The sequence below is a fragment of the Littorina saxatilis genome, linkage group LG5 (genome assembly GCF_037325665.1).
Source record: "Littorina saxatilis isolate snail1 linkage group LG5, US_GU_Lsax_2.0, whole genome shotgun sequence".
In the NCBI taxonomy this organism is placed as follows: Eukaryota; Metazoa; Mollusca; class Gastropoda; order Littorinimorpha; family Littorinidae; genus Littorina; species Littorina saxatilis.
Genome location: NC_090249.1, coordinates 36,938,721 through 36,963,752, shown reverse-complemented (window position 1 = coordinate 36,963,752; position 25,032 = coordinate 36,938,721). Strand labels below are relative to the sequence as shown.

Here is a 25,032-nt window from a genome sequence, read left to right as displayed (position 1 = left end):
TGCTAAGTATCCGTAATCTTGGCTAATTTCGCGCTGGGGAGACGGGATGGGTACGCAAATTGACTTCAATGGCGGCTTGTACTTCACGTGAACATTTCAATATTCCGATTGTTGACGAAAATAAAATGATTATTAAACATTATCATGGGAAGTACCTGGTACTCTTCAGTGAATTTATAGTTTCTCATGAAATTTTTTATTTTACCTCAAAATCTGATACCTGATATGATAAAGTTTATATCTGGTTTTGGCAATGGTAAGCCCTGTCAAGTCACAAGTACAATGGATTCTCAGCCATTTGCTCATACGGAACCTGTGCCGTTTCTCGACTTTCCTTTAAACAGTCATAGTTACAGAAAGCGAAAAACAAAAACAGAGAAAATATTTATCCCCGCCTACAGATTTTTGAAAGTTGAAATTGGAAAGGAAAACAAAACTTGACTAAATGTAAAAACGTACACTGAGCATACGAAATGGGAACTGACCAATAATAATTTTAAAAATATACATATATGCACACTGCACTTTTCTCAACACGCGTTGTATAAAGATTTGAATAAACTCTATTGGATAATTTGGAAGGTGAAGCCGTTTTCCACACCTTCCTCAAGAGTAATACACCTTCAGTGTACTTCCGTCTTTCGAGTGTCCATCATCAGAAAACGGCGTTTTGGTCTCCCCTCTACAGCCCTGTCTGATAAGACCTGCAATTCATACCCCCAAAAAACATGTTTTAATTCTTTCATGCTTTAGCAATCAATTAATAGGGATATAAAGAAGATAATATTATATAAAAGGAGAAAATTACACACAGTCAAGAATTGTTTCTTTTGCGTAAATTGGTTACGCTGACTTATTTGTGCTAATATTCTTTATCTATCATTCAAGTCCATCCGCCTCTCTCTCTCTCTCTCTCTCTCTCTCTCTCTCGCTCTCTCTCTCTCTCTCTCTCTCTCTCTCTCTCTCTCTCTCTCTCTCTCTCTCTCTCTCTCTCTCTCTCTCTATGTCACACACACACGCACACACACACGCACGCACGCATTTACACACACACACACACACATATATATATATACACACACACAAACATACATTCAAGTCTATCTATCATTCAAGTGCATCCAGCACGATAGTGCTTTGTGCAACTTTGTCTTTCGTTTGCCTTGCCTCAGCTTCACAGGAGAAGAAGACCTGACCACTACACACACACACACACACACACACACACACACACACACACACACACACACACATACATTCAAGTCTATCTATCATTCAAGTGCATCCAGCACGATAGTGCTTTGTGCAACTTTGTCTTTCGTTTGCCTTGCCTCAGCTTCACAGGAGAAGAAGACCTGACCACTACAGTGAACTGCTTCTCCACGTCGGGCTTGTCAGTGTGAACGAGAAGCGTGTGTTCTCCTGGTTCCAGCATGTACGTTGCGTTTATCTGCTGGGCATTGCCGATGAAAGTGTATTCCTTTCCATCAGTATTTGTTTCCTTCTCCAAGGAGTAGATTTCGTCGATGCCCATGGGAGCGTTGCCCGTCTGTAGATGTGATGGAAAATGTTATAGACAGTGAGCGGTGAGCCTTGTTTATGTTGATAATTTGGGTAAAATGATGGACAATTACCATATTCTTGAATGTTTGTGAAGCAAGAGCGTACTGGGTTTGTGCGTGTGCGCGTGTGTGTGTGTGTGTGTGTGTGTGTGTGTGTGTATGTGTGTGTGTGTATGTGTGTGTGTGTGTGTGTGTGTGTGTGAGTGTGTGTGTGTGTACGGGTGAGTTTGCGGATGTGAGTGCGTGCATGTGTGTTGTGTGTGTGGTGGGGTGGGGGTGAGAGAGATAGAGATTGTCTGTCTGTCTGTCTGTCTGTCTGTCTGTCTGTCAGTCCGTCCGTCCGTCTGTCTGTCTAAAGGTCAATCAAGTAGAGCTTCTTGCTTGCCCCTAACAGAGTAAATGTTGTTAATGATCGGGGAAGTGCTGTCCGGTTTGGAAATGCCCATATTTTAAACAGCGTTATTGCAAATGACACTTTTGGAGAGCTAGAAAATGTAATCATTCTTTTTGAGCTGTGTTGAGGAAGATGACTTTGAGAAGGTACACGATGACCCAAATTAAAATGCAACCCACAAAAATGCTAATAACGTCTAATAATCAAAGTCACTGATTGTCCAATGTTGGTTATGGTATAATAGGTCATTCGAATAACCCCAAATGTAACAATCTGAAGGGCTTTAATGGAGTTATTTTGGCTACTGCTCTATTTCAAACCTCGTACTCTTAAAGACGATCCTCGAATTTGGAAACATTTAAGGAAATTGCACAAAAGCCAGGCCACTTGCTACTTTGTGGAAGGGTTATGCAAAAGCTGAAATTAATGTCTCCCAAATACGAAGCTATTCATCTAACAGATGTAGGCTTAGATGTTATTATCGCTTTTGTGGGTTGCATTTGTTTGGGGTCACCCTGTAGTTATGCTCGCGTTTTAAGAGTAGGGATTACTTTCACTGAGAAGGTAAAAATAAAATTGAAAAGCATCAGCAAAATAAACTCATATATTTTGCTCGTATGAGATATCAGAGAGATAGACTGACAAATAAACAAGCACGCGGATTGACATTGACAGATGAATTAAAACAAAGAGTATATAACAGTCAAACAGTGTCGATAATATTATTAGCAAACGTAAGTGTGTAGTTTGTCAGAAGTTAAATGATACGACGTCAAACGCCACCTACCGGAAAAAGGCCAAGGCCAAGGTTGACGATGTCACCATCATTCTCTCGTGCAAGTAAAAACTCTACAGCCGCTGCAGAAACCATAAAGATAAACATAATGTTAATATGCAGCTGCCTGTGTGTGTGTGTGTGTGTGTGTGTGTGTGTGTGTGTGTCTGTGTCTGTGTCTGTGTCTGTGTGTCTGTGTGTGTGTCTGTGTGTGTGTGTGTGCGCGCGCGTGCGTGCGTGCGTGTGTGTGTGTGTCTCTCTCTCTCTCTCTCTCTCTCTCTCTCTCTCTCTCTCTCTCTCTCTCTCTCTCTCTCTCTTATTTATGCCAATGCTGCCCTGTTTGCTTTGAATTATGCATTTAGGTATGTCATTAATAAGCATACATCCTTGCAGAAAAAGCGGGAAAAACATCCCACCCTTCCTCCATGGTATAAGACAGACATACTTAAATGCAATATCATCACAAGATTTGTATAACAAAATAAAATGATTGTAGGGTATAAACAACAAAGAAATAAAATAAAGGATATGATCCGTGACGTTAACAATGATTATCTTAATCAACTGATTACAAAGAAGAAGGACACTGCATCTATTTGTCGACTAGGAGCTATAAACGAAGTTGTTCATATTTATCGCAAAAGCTCTAAATCTTTGTCCATTCAAATTGGCCCAAATTCCTTAATTAACACTTTTTTTTACTTCCTGAAAACTGCTGTTCTCAGCACAAGGTGGAGTTAAAAGTGATGAATATGAATGTTCTCCGTCATCAAAATCAGTTTGTTGTAGTAAACTTACAGATTCCAACATGTTCACAATTCCCCACATTGCAATACATGAAGTTGGAAAAATGATTTTTAATTTACAAATTAGAAAGTCAATGGATCCTGATAACATTTCAACCTCTTTAAATATCAAAATTAGCTCTACCATATATTGTTAAACTGTTGACGTGTGTGTACAATGTATGCATAGATCAAAACTTATACCCAAATTTATTTAAATATGCCAAAGTTATTCCGCTACCCAAAACGAAAGTCTTAACAGACCTATTTCACTGTTGCCTCGAAAAAACATATTGACAAACACCTACACACTTATTTATAACGTCATAATCTCTTACATCCATTTCAGCCAGGTTTTTTAACAGTATTCTTGTCGGCCTGCTCTCATGAAACTGTGTGACTCATGGCTATCGGCTTTCAATCGTTCCTAAATAGTATGTGCTGTTTTCTGGACTTTAAGAAGGCATTTGATTTAGTTAATCATTCCATCTTGTTAAAAAAAAAAGTGATCGCTATAATTATTTTGAAAATTCTCCATCCATAACTTTCCTTCAGTCATTTCTTTCCGATAGACAGCAATAGGTCTTTCTTAATGGCAGACGTTCCTCAAAAGGATATTTAAGTCAGGAGTTCCTCAAAAGGATATTTAAGTCAGGAGTTCCTCAAACGGATATTTAAGTCAGGAGTTCCTCAAAAGGATATTTAAGTCAGGAGTTCCTCAAAAGGATATTTAAGTCAGGAGTTCCTCAAAAGGATATTTAAGTCAGGAGTTCCTCAACAGTCTGTCCTGGGACCACTTCTCTTCTCTATTTACAATTACGACCTGTGTCACGAACTGAAAACTCTGCCTAAACAATCCTTCTCATTGCGGTCAATGCGCAAGCGCTAACATGGGGAGATTAATCAGGTCGTGAACAACCTAACCCTAACCCTAACCCTTACCCTAACCCTTACTCTAATCCTAACCCTAACCATAACCCATGGTTCGTTCGGTCAAAGGGTCGCACTTTTTAAGTCCAAGATTGGCGCATGCGCATTGGCCGCAATGAGAAGGATTGTTCAGCAGAGGTTTCAGTTCGTGACACCTGCCTTTGCAAATATCTGATCCTAAAGTAATAAACGACCTTTTTACCGATGACGCAGCATTGTACACACCTGCTCACACTTTTTCATCTGTTGAAACGTTGCTTCAGAAAAGCATCACTGAGGTTTTTGACTGGTGTTAGACAAACTCCATGATAATTGACACAGACAAGATCATACGTATGGTTATCACCACACGACGAAAATGTAAACTTGCACCTTTAATTCCGTCTTAATGTCACCTTAGATACTACACCGATTGAACAAGTGAAGCATAAGGTCCTAGGTGTTGTACTTGATTCAGAACTAAAATGGCAGTCTCACTTGAGCTGTATGTTTAAGAAGTTATCAAGAGAGAGAAAACAAGTCGAGTAAGGCGAAAATACAACATTCAGCAAGCTGTCGTACCCACAGAATGACACTGAACGTACTGCATTTTTTTCATCCAGACCGTATACTCATAGCATCGTCAGTCCACCGCTCGTGACAAAGGCAGTGAAATTGACTAGCCAGAATAGCGCTGTAGTGGTTACGCTGAGCAGGATAGCACGCTTTTCCGTATCTCTGTTCTTTTTAACTTTCTGTGCTTGTTTCTAATTCACATATATCATATCTATATGTTTTTGAATCAGGAATCGACAAGGAATCAGATGAAATTGTTTTTAAATCGATTTCGAAAATTTTATTTTAATCAAAATTTTCATATTTGTAATTTTCAGAGCATGTTTTTAATCCGAATATAACATACATATATGTTTTTGGAATCAGAAAATGATGAAGAATGAGATGAAATTGTTTTTGGATCGTTTTATAAAAAAATTAATTTTAATTACAATTTTCAGATTTTTAATGACCAAACTCATCAACTAATTTCTAAGCCTTCATGCTGAAATGCAATACCAAAGTCCGGCCTTTGTCGAAGAGTACTTGGCCAAAATTTCAATCAATTTCATTGAAAAATGAGGGTGTGATAGTGCCGCCTCAACTTTTACAAAAAGCCGGATATGACGTCATCAAAGACATTTATCGAAAAAATGGAAAAACATCTGGGGATATCATTCCCAGGAACTCTCATGTAAAGTTTCGTGAAGATCGATCCAGCAGATTTCTCTGAATCGCTCTGCACACACACACACACACACATACAACACGACCCTCGTCTCGATTCCCCCTATATGTTAAAACATTCAGTCAAAACTTGACTAAATGTAAAAAGCTGACTTTTCCACACTCAAACTTTATTATTACGCGGACATATTGCCCCACATTAATTATTCCTCAATGTTATGGGATGGTTGTGGTAATATTTATATGAAGTAATTAAAATCGCTTCATCATCGTGCCATAACACTCATTTCACCAGTTTCTACAATTCCAACTGATTTAAAAATGTCAGTTACTAAATATTTTACAACTTCCATTACAGTTTAAATTTGTTACGGCAGTGTGGATGTTTAAGATCTATCACATCGAGGTGCCTCCTTATTTACAGTCTCTGACTAAAAATCAACAGATAGGTATGGTCCCAAGAAGGTACTGCCACCATTACTACCCATTGATTTATGTAAGCCTAAGACTAGTTTAGCATTTTCAGCATTATTAATCTGGAATTCACTTCCACACACTCTTAAAATCCTTAGCACAACAGCAACATTTAAAAGACAGTTGTGCAAACATCTTATTAAACACATAGTAAGCCTTGAAATGCCCGACACTGTTTGGTCTTCCAAAGAACCACTGATATTTACGCTTAAATGCATCATAACCTTATATATTTATTTATTTATGTATCACTTTTTAAGTGGTTTGCACATGTAACCTTCTTGCCCTTTAACATCGGGTGGTTGTTTGCAGCAGGTTATATACTTATTGCATTGCCTGTTCAATCTTCATACACATAATGATACATTCCTACTTTGTATTATTCATGTACATGCTTTTTGTTTATTTGATGGTTTACTTGTTTGTTTGCTTGTTTATTTGTCAGTTTGTTTGTTTCTTTGTTTCATAATTTGTTTATTCGTTTACTTGCTTGTTTGTTGTCTTGTCTGTCTGCCTGTTTGTCTTTCAGCTGTTGGAGAACGGAGAGACTCTGGCACTTGCTCCAGCGTAGAATGATGTCGAGCGCCATTGGGCCGATGAGCGGAATGCTGGTCATGTTCTTCAGGGACTGATCGGCGTCAGGACTGAGGCCCCACTCCTTCCGCAGCTCGTAGGACCCAGAGTTGTGGGAACATGCACAAAACAGATAAAAGAAATAAGCAATTATAACATATATGCATGCACAAAATATAAACCAAAAAAAACACCACACACACAAAAAACAAACAAATGTTTTCTGTTCCAAGGTCTCATGTTGGATGCCACAATTTTACTCAAAAATAAACATGCCCAAAAAACACACACACAAAAACACACCATACACACACAAAAAACAAACACATTTTTCTGTTTCAAGGTCTTATGTTGGATGCCACAAGGCTTTTTCTCCCAGCTGGAGGGGCAGGAGTTTGGTGGCGGGTGTGTGTGTGTGTGTGTGTGTGTGTGTGTGTGTGTGTGTGAGAGTTAGTTAGTTAGTTAGTTAGCTGTTGCTTTTTGGGTCCAGCGGACCATTTAGGCCAAATCAGGACCCCGTGTGTCAGTGTGAGTTTGTGTGTGTGTGTGTGTGTGTGTGTGTGTGTGTGTGTGTGTCAGTGTGAGTTTGTGTTCGTAGGGATGCATGTCAGCATGTTGTTATCAGTGTCTCACTTTGTGCCAGGGTGTAACATGTGTGTGACTGTGCCTGCATGCAACACTGTATGCATAAATGTTTCAGTGTTTGATAAGCTGTAAGCATGTAAACTAGTGTGTGTGTGTGTGTGTGTGTGTGTGTGTGTGTGTGTGTGTGTGTGTGTGTGTGTGTGTGAGTGTGTAATTGTGTGTTTGTATGTTTGTGTGTGTGCCACGGTGTGTGTGTGTGTGTGTGTGTGTGTGTGTGTGTGTGTGTGTGTGTGTGTGTGTGTGTGTGTGTGTGTGTGTGTGTGTGTGTGTGTGTGTGTGTGTGTGTGTGTGTGTGTGTGTGTGTGTGTGTGTGTGTGTACAAATATGCATAGAAACAATGCTTATTTCAGACACTGATGCAAACACAGGAGTGGGGTGGAAAGAGGGGGATTGTGGTGTTGAGATACACCTTCAAAAACGATTAAACTCATAAACTGCCCAACAGACAAATCGCTGGTTTAACATTCAATTTAAAAAAATATGTGTATAAATTGCAGTAGCGTGAGAAATGTCAAACAGAGAAGGGGCAAAGTGGGGATGACACTCCCTGTGGATCTGCAAGTGGCAGAAGAATCACAGAGTATTAAAACAGTCGAGCGGCTCATCAAGTATAGCAAGGTTATCAAGGGGAACGTCTAGAAAATATGATGGCAATTTCCCCATCCAATCAGCCAGACCTGCACCCTCAGTCTTGTCATCATTACTGCTTGCGTCGCCTTCCGCTGATTATGGAAAGCCGTTTGGCTCATAACCATTACACGTGTAAAAAATGATTAGTACACGTGTAATAAATAATTAATACACGTGTAATTAATGATTAATACACGTGTAATAAAAATGTCATACACGTGTACGAAATGATTAAAAACACGCGTAATAAACATTTCTTACACGTGCATGAAATATTTATTACACGTGTATTTAATCATTTCTTACACGTGTATGAAATATTTATTACACGTGTATTTAATCATTATGCTATTCCATAGCATTAGAAACAAGTCGCGTAAGGCGAAAATACAATATTTAGTCAAGTAGCTGTCGAACTCACAGAATGAAACTGAACGCAATGCCATTTTTCAGCAAGACCGTATACTCGTAGCATCGTCAGTCCACCGCTCATGGCAAAGGCAGTGAAATTGACAAGAAGAGCGGGGTAGTAGTTGCGCTAAGAAGGATAGCACGCTTTTCTGTACCTCTCTTTGTTTTAACTTTCTGAGCGTGTTTTTAATCCAAACATATCATATCTATATGTTTTTCGAATCAGGAACCGACAAGGAATAAGATGAAAGTGTTTTTAAATTGATTTGGACAATTTAATTTTGATAATAATTTTTATATATTTAATTTTCAGAGCTTGTTTTTAATCCGAATATAACATATTTATATGTTTTTGGAATCAGCAAATGATGGAGAATAAGATAAACGTAAATTTGGATCGTTTTATAAATTGTTAATTTTTTTTACAATTTTCCGATTTTTAATGACCAAAGTCATTAATTAATTTTTAAGCCACCAAGCTGAAATGCAATACCGAAGTCCGGGCTTCGTCGAAGATTACTTGACCAAAATTTCAACCAATTTGGTTGAAAAATGAGGGCGTGACAGTGCCGCCTCAACTTTGACGAAAAGCCGGATATGACGTCATCAAAGACATTTATCAAAAAAATGAAAAAAACGTTCGGGGATTTCATACCCAGGAACTCTCCTGTCAAATTTCATAAAGATCGGTCCAGTAGTTTAGTCTGAATCGCTCTACACACACACACACACACACACAGACACACAGACACACACACGCACATACACCACGACCCTCGTTTCGATTCCCCCTCGATGTTAAAATATTTAGTCAAAACTTGACTAAATATAAAAAGATAAATTACACGTGCAATAAGAAATAAATACACGTGTATTAATCATTTATTACACGTGTATTTATGATTTATTACACGTGTAATGGTTATGAGCCAAACGGCTTTCCATATCTGATTGCTGTGCCAGGCTACCGGAGTCTGGTTGTGCGGCCATTATTTACAACGTTATCTGCGTGAGGTGGGGGGTGGGTGGGGGGGGGGGGGTGGGGGAGAAGACAGCATGCACCGGGCCCCACTAGCTTCAAACTGTCAACGCTGTTTCCATCAGAATTTGATTGACCCATAGTAATTTCCTTCTGGGCAGAGCCCTGTTGGCTGATCTAAATCTAGTCGACATGTAAACCTTCACTATTATACAAGTTCGTAGTGTGTTTGATTGCTTCTCTACTGTTTTGGTCTAGCCTGTTTCATTCACTATTTTACCTCAGAAAACCGAACTTTCTACGGTGTTCAACTTTTAAACACGGGGCACAAGTTCGTTTGCTACTCCATACGGACGAAAGAACATCGAGGTAGCGATGCCAAAACATGGAAAGGACACAACAGTATCTTCCTTTACCGCCACACTGAGCAGTATATCAGTGTACAAATGTGCTTGATTTCATTCCAAACACAAATATATGCAGTGAAATGTTAACAGAATCGATTTATTTGACGGAGCTATGCAGCCACGCATTATAATCACTCACCAACGTAGGTAGACTGAACGGACAGATTAGGTTTTGATTAAACTGTGGCACAAAAACAGCTTTTTTGTTGGAAAAAAAACCAACTGTCCAAAGGTGGAATAAATTAATCTCGTATTTATCATGATCCGTTAACTTCGACCAAATTGTGTAATATCCACCTAGACTCCGTGTGTAACATCTACATATGTTCCCATGTTCACAATTAGGGCAAGGCTTATGCTGTTACGTGAAAGGAAATTGTAAGTATCAGGCGACAATAACCGAGGTGAACCTGTTTTTATTTTAATGCGAGGCAGAGTCATCTCCCGTAATAAAGGCAAGCTGTCGTGTAGCGTTTGTGCCAACGTTTCGCCCGCGGGAGGAAAATAGTTGACGTTTGCTTTAGCTGATTAATACTCTAAGGCCATTCATCATTACAGTTCCATTAGTAGGAGGTCATCAGAGGACATTGTTTAGTAGAGGGTGACCCAGAAATTGCCATCCACAAAAAAATTCATATTTGTTGTACAGGGTGGCGCAAACTGTGACAAATGCCACATCCACACACATACACACACACATATACACACACACACAGACACACACACACACATACACCACACACACACACACACACACACACACTCACATACACACACATTCTCTCTCATCCCTTTTTTGGTCTGCTTGTCTGTATGTCTGTCACTCAGCCTCTCTCTCTCTCTCTCTCTCTCTCTCTCTCTCTCTCTCTCTCTCTCTCTCTCTCTCTCTCTCTCTCTCTCTCTCTCTCTCTCTCTCTCTCTCTTGCCACTTCTCTTCTCCCTGTATATTAACGATCTTCCTTTTTGTATCAATGATGATTGTGAATTCTGCTGATGATACGACCATACACACTTCTGATAAAAAATTAGACAAAGTTTATGCATCATTGCAGAACAGTGTAGATGATCGTATAAAGACCAAAAGACCACATACATGTTAATTACAACAAGAAAAAAAGATTAAACATAAAAAATAATCCTCATTTCATATTAATTGGCAACGACGCAATAGCGGAAGTAGGAGATCACAAAGTTTTTGGAGTTAATATCGATAATGATTTATCTAGGGCCCATCATGTTAGGTCGTTGTGTAAAACCATGTCGAGGAAAATATATCTGTTGAACAGAATAAAACACTTTCTTGATCCACACTCAAGGTTATGATTTTTTTAACGCATACATACAAACGATCACGGATTATTGTTCGACCATCTGGGACTCTGCCAGTGCAAATATGTCAAAACCACTGTATATTCTACACAGACGAGCACTGAAATTGATTATATTGAAACAATCTAGTCTTGTTTTTGACGATTATAAGAAACTCAAGATTTTGCCCTTAAAAGACAGATTTAAATTAAATAAAGACGTACTCCTTCACAAAATCCTTTCCGGCCGTGCACCACGTGCTTTCATTACAAAAGTTAAAGCCAAACCAAACCGAAAATTCAATGTCCCTATTCCACGGATAGATCTCTTTAAATCAAGTGTAGCTTATTAGTGCAGCGTTTTGTGGAATTCTCTCCCGGAAACAGTCCCAACGAGTCTCAACACTTTCAAAAAACACCTCTCATTACATTTAATGTCATATTACGAAAAGTCACAGTGACGGAAGACTTCGTTTTTGATTTATTTTCATATTGATCATATTGTGTCTATATAGCATCAGTGTTTCATCATATCAAAACTCAGTTTGATAACACATTCTGATTTTGTTTAAACATGTTCCGTAAATTCCCAATTCTGAACATGACGTAAGAATTCGTGTAAAGCCTGTAATGTGTAAGCATACATAGTCCTGTAAATTGCTTTTCTGCCTTTTTTTTAAATTTTTTTTTTACTTTTATGTTTATCTTTTGTAAATGATTTACATGTGTATATATATCATATAAAGGAGCTGCCCAGAACCGGGTGCGTTGGCAAGGAGTTGTTGCGGCCCTATGCTCCACAGGGAGTCTACAGGAATAAGTCAAGTCAAGTAAGTCAATATATATCATATACGATTAGAATAGTCCCTCTCTGGGCGAGGGCTGGTTGAAAATAAGCTAGTTTGTATTGCTTATGCCATAACCCTCTCTCTCTCTCTCTTTCTCTCTCTCTCTCTCTCTCTCTCTCTCTCTCTCTCTCTCGCTCTCTCTCTCTCTCTCTCGCTCTCTCTCTCTTTTTTTTCTGTCTCAGTCTCCCCCCCCTCTCTCTCTCTCTCTCTCTCTCTCTCTCTTTCACTCTCTCTTACTTTGTATAATAAAAAGGAAACATGATTTGACAATAAGGTGTCCAATTTCTCGAACTAGACAAAGGTTTTCAAGTGAGAAATTGCGAGAGCAGAGAGCTATGCAAAATGCATTCACGTAATGATGCTGGCAAGGAAGTAAGTCCAGTGCAAAGCTGAAAACCAAGAAGTCAATGGACTTGCTTCCATTTGCCAATTTATTCCTTTGATTAACAAAATGTAAGTGAACTTACTTCTTTTAAAAAATCAATAATTGATCGCACAATTTAGAAATGTTGACAAAAGATGCGCCTTTGTTTTCTATGCAATATAATACGACAATCTTATTTTGACCAAATTTGGACTTACTGCTTTCTGCCAACACACGGCAGTATAACCTTATACAACTTGACATTTTGGTCCATCGTTTGCATTTAGGTTCGTGTTGTTAACTTGGTAATACAATATTTGATTTGATCAAATATAGGTGCTCTACTTGTGATACTTTATTACCTTCACGACTGGGAGATAAACCGTTATTATTTCTTGCACCCTTATAATAGGAAAAAGCAGATGTGCTAAATCGTTTTAGCTCAAATTAACTATGTTGTCACTTGTGTGAATGCGTGGCCTTCTACGGAAAGGTTACTTTCTTCAGATAGTCATTAACTAAACGGTAGTCTTTATCTTAACTGTACACTGTCAACTTTAGCTGCGTTTCAGACGGAGATGATGACACAGTGTTGGGCGGGGATATAGCTCAGTTGGTAGTGCGCTGGATTTGTATTCAGTTGGCCGCTGACAGCGTGAGTTCGTCCCCACGTTCGGCGGAAATTTATTTCACAGAGTCAACTTTAGACTCTCTTCGGTGTCCGAACACCCCCCGTGTACACTACATTGGGTGTGCACGTTAAAGATCCCACGATTGACAAAAGGGTCTTTCCTGGCAAAATTGCTTTGGCACAGTTAATAATTGTCTACCTATACCCGTGTGACTTGGAATAATAGGCCGTGAAAGGTAAATATGCGCCGAAATGGCTGCAATCTACGGGCCGTATAAAATTCCATCTCACACGGCATCATTGCAGAGCGCCTAGAACTGTACCCACGGAATATGCGCGATATAAGCCTCATATTGATTGATTGATTGTTGTGTAAATTCTTTGCTTAGAATGCTCCAAAGAAAAACAGCAACATCCCTCCAAAATAAATTGATATCATTAGAAAACACATACCTGAAATCAGGGCCGGACTGGGCTAAGAGGAGGGGGGGGTTGCCAGTGGGGGTCAGGGGGCGAAGCCCCCTGAAGCTGATGGGTAGGTCATATTCTGAGATAGCAAAATGGTCGCTCCTTGCATGAAACGGCATAAAATAAACAATAATAAAAAATGTTTTAAATAAGTGAGGTACATGTTTAGGCTAGGGGGGGGGGGGGGGGTTGCGCAACCCCCATAACCCCCCCGGTAGTCCGGCCCTGGAAATGTTTAAACAGCACCAGCTGTGAACAAACATAGGCTAGCATTTAACCTTCGCCCGACCGGGTTATCGACTACACACAGAAGACATCGTGGGGCCGTGCGGACCCATGCTTGTTAAAGAATGAAAACAATGCATACCTTTCCGTAGACCCATGCTTTCCAAAGAAGCACAAACGTGCATCCCCTTTCGTAGACGCCGTGGTTAAATTTCCGCGAGAAGTAATTATTAATTTAATTTTTACCGTGCGGACTAAAGCTTTTCAAAAAAGGAAAAACGTGAATACCCTTCTGTAGACGTCGTGGGGCCGTGTGGACCCACATTGTTATGTATTAATTTCGCTCCACTCGACTTGCTTATTAACTCCAAAATTAAACAGATCGTAGAAAATGATATTTAGAGCCAATACCTGAAGGTTTGTGACTTCTCTCCCTAGTTTTTTTGTAAGTTCCTTCAGTTTGAGAAACATGGGTCTGCATGGCCCCACGATGTCTTCCGTGTGTAGTCTAAATTTTACCTTTGATTTTTTAATTACTGCTCGCTGAAATTTAATGATCTTTTAGGACATAAGAGCTTTTTATGTGTCTGAGGCATTCTTAAAAGCTCATTAACAAATGCCGACTGGTTTGAGAGATATTTGCAATCAAACACCCTTCTCGCGAAGGTTAAGGCCGAGCTTCAAGCATGGATTTGTAGAAAAATACCATTCATTGGGTTACTGACATTTTTCTCTGATTAGTATTATTATTATTTTTTCAGATGAGGGTGCTAATGGCAGAACACTTTAACCATTCGCCCTGGTCACTTTACAACTGTTGTGTGTTTCATTGTTGTGTGGTACAAAAGTTGTAAAATCTCTCCAACGCGGAAAGGAACTATATCCAGTGCTAATAAGACTGGAGTCTGTCTACCCCGAGTAAAAGTGATAAGACGTTTTTAAAAGTGATTTGTTTTGTAAGTTTAAGGCTACAAATAACAAACAAAACACACTTTTGTATACACAGGGCAAGCTACTGAAGAAATTACTAAGATTCTACTGTTAATATTTAGACAAATTAACAATCCGATGATCACACCCTTAGAACAATTATAGAAAAACAAAACATAGTTAATTTACTGGGAAATTAAAGGGGAAAAAATAACTTTTTAGCTTCTATTCAGCTTAAAATGAGCTTGACTCGCATTACTGCAGATTAAAAGATATGCCGAGCTTGAATTACATCCCATGAATGCATGTCAGACTGAAGACGGCTTCAAGTTTCTGGTTTGAAAGAAACGTGCTGGGTGTTTTGCAAACTGACGGGACCAGGTAACGCCTCGCTGATTCTGAGAAGAAAATGTGCCTGACGAGGCGTTTATTTCATCTCCGAATTTAAGAAAGCGCTCGAGGTACGATCGTTATTTCATTTCAATTGTCGTGTCCATTAGAAATAAAACATTTTATTTTTATTTTTAGTGTGTGTGTGTGTGTGTGTGTGTGTGTGTGTGTGTGTGTGTGTGTGTGTGTGTGTCACGGTGTGTGTGTGTGTGTGTGTGTGTGTGTGTGTGTGTGTGTGTGTGTGTATGTAGGGCCCGGGGATGGTCATTTGGAAAACATGTAGCCCCGCACAAATTTGACTCATATGTGATCAAAAAGCAACACATCAAAAATAAATTAGCAATTTATATTGTTGAACTCGGTTCGTGTTATTATACTCGCCTTGTGTGAATCTTAAGTTTGAAGAATACTGCACATAATGAGAAACATTTGTGTATTGATTCTTGCACCATTGTTGACACCCGTCAACCGCTAGTTTGGACCAACACAACACATAACACAATTTGAAGAAAATAAATAATATCAATGATAATCTCGGGTAACAGGAATATCCAAAGGTTCTGTTCATTACAACCTTCATCACTGTGCCACAATAATCAGTTAACGAATGTGACCATACTTCAAGTGTAAGAAAACCGTCGTCGGAATATAATACCAAATTAACCTTCGCCGGTCGTCGTGGGTCCGTGTGGACCCAGAAGGGTGTTTAATTGCAAATATCTCTTAAACACTAACACCTGCCACCCCCCAGATGTATTTAGGCCTGGCGTAGAACTGCGCGAGGTGACATGTGCGACTCATTTTGTGGTGGAGGGTCACAATTTGATAACAAAAATAGCTAGAATATTCCACTTGCATGCACGGTGCACGTGAGGGAATCATAATCAGTCGAGTAGAAACCAACCAATCAGACAACACCACATGTCGGTCTGACTAAATACTACGCGACCGCACGCGGCCTTGCACTACCTTGCGCTACCAAACTAAAGCATGTACATGTACTATTTGTTTTATATATATAGTATCTTCACAACATTATCTGACTTTATACCAAGTTTTAAGTCACAGAAATAAAAAAAAATAAGGGAGTTATGATGTATTTTGCGACGATCTATCGAGCGAAAGTGAAAGCATCGTGGTTCAGCGTCCGACCATGTTCGCATTGATCTAAGAACGTGGGCTCAACCTCAAAATAAAGAATGTTCATGTAATATTTTTATATATCTAGAATCTTCACAACATTATCATACTTTGTACCGAGTTTTAAGTCACAGAAATAAAAAATAAGGAAGTTATGATGCATTTTCGAAGAGCTAGCGAGCGAAACTGAGTGCAAGCATCGGATATCTGCGTCCGACCATGTTCGCATTGTTTTTAGAATCGCAGGCACGACCATAAATTAAAAGTACGGTTGTTTAATATTCTTATATGTCTAGTAACTTCAGGACATCATCTGCCTTTACACCGAGTTTTAAGTCACAGAAATAAAAAAAATAAGGGAGTTATGATGCATTTTGGAAGATCTAGCGAGGATGATGATAATGATGATGAAAATGATTATGATAATGATGACTGATTATGATAATGATGATCGAATGAATGGAGCAAAAGAGAGCGATAACTAGAAAAATGAACATCAGCATGTACAACAACAACAACAACAACAACAACAACAGCCTCTGCGTGTGAGTGTTTCAGTGTTTGTGTGTACGTGAGTGTTTGTGTATACGTGAGTGTTAGTGTGTGTTTGTGTGTGCGTGAGCGGCCAGCACATATGTACAACAGCAACAACTACAACATCAAGTCAATTTCACACTTTCGACAAAATTGTCTCGTGTCCGCGGATCCATAGTATGGAGGCTACATGTAATATTTCTTTGACTTTGGAACCAACTTGAAGTCGATAAGACTAGTATGACAAATTAACTCAGTGCCTCATCCACAATTTGGCTTGTCATTTCAGCCGTAGAAAACTGACAGGGGCGATGTGAGTCAATCGTGTCAACTTGAGTGCTCGCGTAACAAGTAGGATGGGGGTTGGGTTCCATGCCTACTGGACCGTTCGAAACTCTATTGACCGGAACCCTACTGGCCCAAATACTACATGCATGATGTCGTCGTGGAATTCCTGCGTAACTCCATTCTTGGCGATTTTGATGTTTTGGTCCCTTATATTTAGTCATTCATTCTCACTGAAAAACTTATTCTCTCAAATACGTCGATACGAACATGTGTGTGTGTGTGTGTGTGTGTGTGTGTGTGTGTGTGTGTGTGTGTGTGTGTACTCATGATTTGCGAATATTGACACATTCACCCCCACGCACGAGTGCGAACGTGCGCGCGTACACGTGACACACATACACACACACACACACCCACGCACTCACCGGCACACACACAAACACTCACCCACACACACACACACACACTCTGACACACCGGGCACACACGTACACACACACCACACACACACACACACACACACACACACAGCTGACAGACACAGACACTCACTCAAACCTCAACTGACACAGACGCACACACAAACAGTAACACAAACACACACACACACACACACACACACACACTGACACAACGAGCACACACACACACACTACACACACACACACACACTGACACACCGAGCACACACACACTCAGTGACACACACACTCAGTGACACACCGAGCACACACACACACACACACACTGACACACCGTGCACACTGTGACACACTGACACACCGGGCACACACACACACACACACACACACACTGACACCGGGCACACACACACACACACACACACACTAACACACACGTATACAAACAAACACTCACAGTATACACAAAAAAACACTCCCACACACTCACACGCAGAGGCTGTTGTTGTTGTTGTTTTTGTTGTACATGTATGCTGATGTTCATTTTTCTAGTTATCGCTCTCTTTTGCTCCATTCATTCGATCATCATCATCATTATCATAATCAGTCATCATTATCATAATTTTCATCATCATTATCATCATCCTAGCTAGATCTTCCAAAATGCATCATAACTCTCTTATTTTTTTTATTTCTGTGACTTAAAACTCGGTGTAAAGGCAGATGATGTCCTGAAGATACTAGATATATAAGAATATTAAACAACCGTACTTTAATTTATGGTCGTGCCTGCGATTCTAAAAACAATGCGAACATGGTCGGACGCAGATATCCGATGCTTGCACTTTCGCTCGCTAGCTCTTCGAAAATGCATCATAACTTCCTTATTTTTTATTTCTGTGACTTAAAACTCGGTACAAAGTATGATAATGTTGTGAAGATTCTAGATATATAAAAATATTACATGAACATTCTTTATTTTGAGGTTGAGCCCACGTTCTTAGATCAATGCGAACATGGTCGGACGCTGAACCACGATGCTTTCACTTTCGCTCGATAGATCGTCGCAAAATACATCATAACTCCCTTATTTTATATTTCTGTGACTTAAGACTTTCTTTCTTTATTTGGTGTTTAACGTCGTTTTCAACCATTCAAGGTTATATCGCGACGGGGAAAGGGGGAAGATGGGATAGGGGGGGGGGGGAGAGATGGGATAGAGCCACTTGTTAATTGTTTCTTGTTCACAAAAGCACTAATCAAAAAATTGCTCCAGGGGCTTGCAACGTTGTACAATATATGACCTTACTGGGAGAATGCAAGTTTCCAGTACAAAGGACTTAACATTTCTTACATACTGCTTGACTAAAATCTTTACAAACATTGACTATATTCCATACAAGAAACATTTAACAAGGGTAAAAGGAGAAACAGAACCGTTAGTCGCCTCTTACGACATGCTGGGTAGCATCGGGTAAATTCTTTCTCGTCCCAACCAATATGGGACTCCCCCTAACCCGCGGGGGGTGTGACTTAAGACAGATAATGTTGTGAAGATATTATATATATATAAAAAATGGTACATGTACATGCTTTTGTTTGGTAGCGCAAGGTATTGCAAGGCCGCGTGCGGCCGCGTTCGGTCGCGTAGTATTTAGTCGGACCCCCACATGTATATAAATAGCCCTACGTGGACAAAAATCTGCCATTTCACTTCCGCCGTACATCTTCATCGTAATCTTCCTTTCTTCGTATGCGTTGCCGTTCATCGGTATATACAGCATGCTCTAAGTCCTTGATCTCGAGAACAGGTACACCTCGCTCGGGTTTGACACTCGCGTCACAACTGGAGAAAAAAAAGGTCAGTAAAGTTTGCAAGGCTTCCTCGCTTCGGCAAACAAGTACTAGCCTTGCTGATCACAGGAGCACGTCTATACACGTCGATCGGGTGTGTAACCCGTGTTGAACGGGCAAGAAGGCCGATCTTCGTCAATCCACTGGCCTCAGTTGTGGTTCACGGGAACGCTGCGTCGCTCGGATTTGAAACCCGCCGCGTAATCCATTTACAAAAGAAGGTCGGGATTTGCACTGGGTGGTTTTTTTTTACCCTGACTAATGGTTCAATTTCCGGATTGCGACGTCCTCACCATTGGAGACTCGGATTGCAACAATGACGAGTTCGACCATGATTTGGACGTCAACAGAGGTCGGCGGTGGCCGAAAAACGAGGACGGTGGTGGCGGCGGACAAGGAAGGACGGCGGAGACGGAATGCCGCCCTATAGCTGGCGCAGTTACCCGCTCTAAAACTCGACAACAGCGCGAGAAGTGCGTCGCCAGGCGAAGCAAGGCAGGACAAGTTGGCGACACTTTGCCGAGGTGCGCGCCTGGCGCAGTTACTCGCTCTCGAACTCGGCAACAGCGCGAGAAGAGCGTCGCCAGTCGAAGCAAGGCAGCACAAAACTAGTGTGTGCCGCTTCGCAGCTGCGGGCGGCTCGCTGTAAGTCGGCGCAGTTGGACGAACTCCTCAACCCTTCGCTTCTTCACTCCACATTTTTCACACAAGTTTTCTTCACACACGCACACACACTCACACACAAACACTAATAAAATTATCGAACAAACAACAACCAAATCTTCGCTGTATGTTCTGCACGTATGTGTGTGTGTGTGTGGCTAGCTGAACGGTTTGTTGTAACACTTGGCTGCAGCACACAAGGAAGGACGGCGGAGACGGAATGCCGCCCTATACCAAATATCGGGGAATGTTGCCCATCCACAAAAAGTCGGCGCTCTGCTCGCTTTGAGGATCGCTATGATACTCGGCCACAGCGCGAGAAACCCGTACCCACTGGCTACAAGGCAGGACAAGTTGGCGACACTTTGCCGAGGTGCGCGCCTGGCGCAGTTACCCCCTTTAAAACTCGGCAACAGCGCGAGAAGTGCGTCGCCAGTCGAAGCAAGGCAGGACAAGTTGGCGACACTTTGCCGAGGTGCGCGCCTGGCGCAGTTACTCGCTCTAAAACTCGGCAACAGCGCGAGAAGTGCGTCGCCAGTCGAAGCAAGGCAGCACAAAACTAGTGTGTGCCGCTTCGCAGCGGCGGGCTGCTCGCTGTAAGTCGGCGCAGTTGGACGAACTCCTCAACCCTTCGCTTCTTCACTCCACATTTTTTCACACAATTTTCTTCACACACACACACACACACAAACACACACGCACACACACACACACACACACTCACTCACACACACACACACACTAATAAACATTATCGAACAAACAACAACCAAATCTTCGCTGTATGTTGTGCACGTATGTGTGTGTGTGTGTGTGTGGCTAGCTGAACGGTTTGTTGTAACACTCGGCCGCAGCACGACAAGCGCGTCACCCGGACTGGGCGCAACTATAAGGCAGGAAAGGGTAGCGGCGCTTCGGTTCGGCGGGCTGCTGTCTTTGCGACTCGTTGTAGCACTAAAATTGCCGTCACCACTGGAAATATAGCAGGAGAGGGTTGCAATGATCCTTAGCCTGGACGTTGTACTAATATTCCTGCCGGCAAGAACACGACGATCGGGCATGACATAAATCGGAGATGAACAGAGGACGGCAGAAGACGAGCAACTTACATGTGGCGTCCACCACCCCCACATCCACCGCTTTACCCCGCGCTACAGGATTTCCGATCTGGCGGTGTTTATGGCTTTCAAGAAAAGTGCGTAGTCACTAGTGACAAGGATGGAAATGTTTCAGCGCTGTTTCGCTTCGCGCGCTGCTGGCTTTAAAAGCTGTGGTGGCGGACAGAGAGAGCTGTGATGGCGGGAAGAGAGACCTGTGGTGGCGGCCGAAAAACGAGGACGGCGGTGGCGGCGGACAAGAAAGGACGGCGGAGACGGAATGCCGCCCTATACCAAATATCGGTGAATGTTGCCTATCCACAAAAAGTCGGCGCTCTGCTGGCTTTGAGGATCGCTATGACACTCGGCCACAGCGCGAGAAACCCGTAGGCCTACCCACTGGCTACAAGGCAGGACAAGTTGGCGACACTTTGCCGAGGTGCGCTCCTGGCGTAGTTACTCGCTCTCTCTCTCTCTCTCTCTCTCTCTCTCTCTCTCTCTCTCTCTCTCTCTCTTTTCTGTCCCCCCCACCTCTCTCTCTCTCACTCTTTCACTCTCTCTTACTTTTTAAAATAAATAGGAGACATGATTTGACAATAAGGTGTCCAATTTCTCGACACACCACACAGCCGACTCTGGCCACCACAGCCCCAAATAGCTCGGATCTTCTGCTTGCATGCACAGTGCGCGTGAGCGAATCATAATCAACCGAGTAGAAACCAACCAATCAGACTCAACACCACATGTCTATAAGTAGCCCTACGTTGATAAAAATCCACCATTTCACTTCCGCCGTACGTCGATCGGGTGTGAAACGACACAGCCCTCTCTGGCCGCCACCACAGCTCTCTCTGCCCGCCACCACACAGCTCACGCTACCCGCCACCACAGCACTCTCTCCGCCGCCACCACAGCCTGCCCGCCACTACAGCCCTCTCTCCGCCGCCACCACAGCCTGCCTGCCACCACAGCCCTCTCTGGCCGCCACCACAGCTCAGCTCTCTCTGCCCGCCACCACACAGCTCACGCTGCCCGCCACCACAGCCCTCTCTCCGCCGCCACCACAGCCTGCCCGCCACTACAGCCCTCTCTCCGCCGCCACCACAGCCTGCCCGCCACCACAGCCCTCTCTGGCCGCCACCACAGCCCTCTCTCCGCCGCCACCACAGCCTGCCCGCCACTACAGCCCTCTCTCCGCCGCCACCACAGCCTGCCCGCCACCACAGCCCTCTCTCCGCCGCCACCACAGCCTGCCCGCCACCACAGCCCTTTCTGGCCGCCACCACAGCCCTCTCTGCCCACCACCACAGCTCTCTCTGGCCGCCACCACAGCCCTCTCTGCCCGCCACCACAGCCCTCTCTGCCCGCCACCACAGCCCTCACTGCCCGCCACCACACAGTCCTCTCTGGCCACCACCACCACAGCCCTCTCTGCCCGCCACCACAGCCCTCTCTGCCCGCCACCACACAGTCCTCTCTGGCCACCACCACCACAGCCCTCTCTGCCCGCCACCACACAGTCCTCTCTGGCCACCACCACCACAGCCCTCTCTGCCCGCCACTACAGCCCTCTCTGACCACCACCACCACACCTCTCTCTGCCCGCCACCACACAGCCCTCTCAGGCCCCCCTCTCTTATTACCAGACTGATGGATCAATTTGCGGCTTGCGACGTCCTCATCATTGAACATTGTAATAATGATGAGTTCGACAATGATTTGGACGTCAACAGAATTCGGCGGTGGCCGAAAAACGAGGACGGTGGTGGCAGCAGACAAGGAAGGACGGCGGAGACGGAATGCCGCCCTATAGCACATATCGGGGAATGTTGCCCATCTACAAAAAGTCGGCGCTCTGCTCGCTTTGAGGATCGCTATGATACTCGGCCACAGCGCGAGAAACCCGTACCCACTGGCTACAAGGCAGGACAAGTTGGCGACACTTTGCCGAGGTGCGCGCCTGGCGCAGTTACCCCCTTTAAAACTCGGCAACAGCGCGAGAAGTGCGTCGCCAGTCGAAGCAAGGCAGGACAAGTTGGCGACACTTTGCGGAGGTGCGCGCCTGGCGCAGTTACTCGCTCTAAAACTCGGCAACAGCGCGAGAAGTGCGTCGCCAGTCGAAGCAAGGCAGCACAAAACTAGTGTGTGCCGCTTCGCAGCGGCGGGCTGCTCGCTGTAAGTCGGCGCAGTTGGACGAACTCCTCAACCCTTCGCTTCTTCACTCCACATTTTTTCACACAATTTTCTTCACACACACACACATACACACACACACACACACACGCACACACACACACACACACTCACTCACACACACAAACACACTAATAAACATTATCGAACAAACAACAACCAAATCTTCGCTGTATGTTGTGCACGTATGTGTGTGTGTGTGTGTGTGTGGCTAGCTGAACGGTTTGTTGTAACACTCGGCCGCAGCACGACAAGCGCGTCACCCGGACTGGGCGCAACTATAAGGCAGGAAAGGGTAGCGGCGCTTCGGTTCGGCGGGCTGCTGTCTTTGCGACTCGTTGTAGCACTAAAATTGCCGTCACCACTGGAAATATAGCAGGAGAGGGTTGCAATGATCCTTAGCCTGGACGTTGTACTAATATTCCTGCCGGCAAGAACACGACGATCGGGCATGACATAAATCGGAGATGAACAGAGGACGGCAGAAGACGAGCAACTTACATGTGGCGTCCACCACCCCCACATCCACCGCTTTACCCCGCGCTACAGGATTTCCGATCTGGCGGTGTTTATGGCTTTCAAGAAAAGTGCGTAGTCACTAGTGACAAGGATGGAAATGTTTCAGCGCTGTTTCGCTTCGCGCGCTGCTGGCTTTAAAAGCTGTGGTGGCGGACAGAGAGAGCTGTGATGGCGGGAAGAGAGACCTGTGGTGGCGGCCGAAAAACGAGGACGGCGGTGGCGGCGGACAAGAAAGGACGGCGGAGACGGAATGCCGCCCTATACCAAATATCGGTGAATGTTGCCTATCCACAAAAAGTCGGCGCTCTGCTGGCTTTGAGGATCGCTATGACACTCGGCCACAGCGCGAGAAACCCGTAGGCCTACCCACTGGCTACAAGGCAGGACAAGTTGGCGACACTTTGCCGAGGTGCGCTCCTGGCGTAGTTACTCTCTCTCTCTCTCTCTCTCTCTCTCTCTCTCTCTCTCTTTTCTGTCCCCCCCCACCTCTCTCTCTCACTCTTTCACTCTCTCTTACTTTTTAAAATAAATAGGAGACATGATTTGACAATAAGGTGTCCAATTTCTCGACACACCACACAGCCGACTCTGGCCACCACAGCCCCAAATAGCTCGGATCTTCTGCTTGCATGCACAGTGCGCGTGAGCGAATCATAATCAACCGAGTAGAAACCAACCAATCAGACTCAACACCACATGTCTATAAGTAGCCCTACGTTAATAAAAATCCACCATTTCACTTCCGCCGTACGTCGATCGGGTGTGAAACGACACAGCCCTCTCTGGCCGCCACCACAGCTCTCTCTGCCCGCCACCACACAGCTCACGCTACCCGCCACCACAGCACTCTCTCCGCCGCCACCACAGCCTGCCCGCCACTACAGCCCTCTCTCCGCCGCCACCACAGCCTGCCTGCCACCACAGCCCTCTCTGGCCGCCACCACAGCTCAGCTCTCTCTGCCCGCCACCACACAGCTCACGCTGCCCGCCACCACAGCCCTCTCTCCGCCGCCACCACAGCCTGCCCGCCACTACAGCCCTCTCTCCGCCGCAACCACAGCCTGCCCGCCACCACAGCCCTCTCTGGCCGCCACCACAGCCCTCTCTCCGCCGCCACCACAGCCTGCCCGCCACTACAGCCCTCTCTCCGCCGCCACCACAGCCTGCCCGCCACCACAGCCCTCTCTCCGCCGCCACCACAGCCTGCCCGCCACCACAGCCCTTTCTGGCCGCCACCACAGCCCTCTCTGCCCACCACCACAGCTCTCTCTGGCCGCCACCACAGCCCTCTCTGCCCGCCACCACAGCCCTCTCTGCCCGCCACCACAGCCCTCACTGCCCGCCACCACACAGTCCTCTCTGGCCACCACCAC

At 43.9% G+C, this 25,032-nt stretch overlaps 1 protein-coding gene across 4 annotated transcripts in view; it reads right to left on the bottom strand.

Annotated features, from left to right (window-relative positions):
- Positions 1-1,249: 1,249 nt before the first annotated feature.
- Positions 1,250-25,032, bottom strand: part of LOC138967020 (calpain-9-like) — a 133,927-nt gene continuing 110,144 nt past the window's right edge. For all 4 annotated transcript variants that reach the window (XM_070339463.1, XM_070339465.1, XM_070339466.1 and 1 more), the window contains exon 15: positions 1,250-1,549. In XM_070339463.1, the coding sequence (XP_070195564.1) occupies positions 1,265-1,549 (285 nt within the window). In that variant the 3' untranslated portion in view covers positions 1,250-1,264. The remainder of the gene's footprint in view (positions 1,550-25,032) is intronic.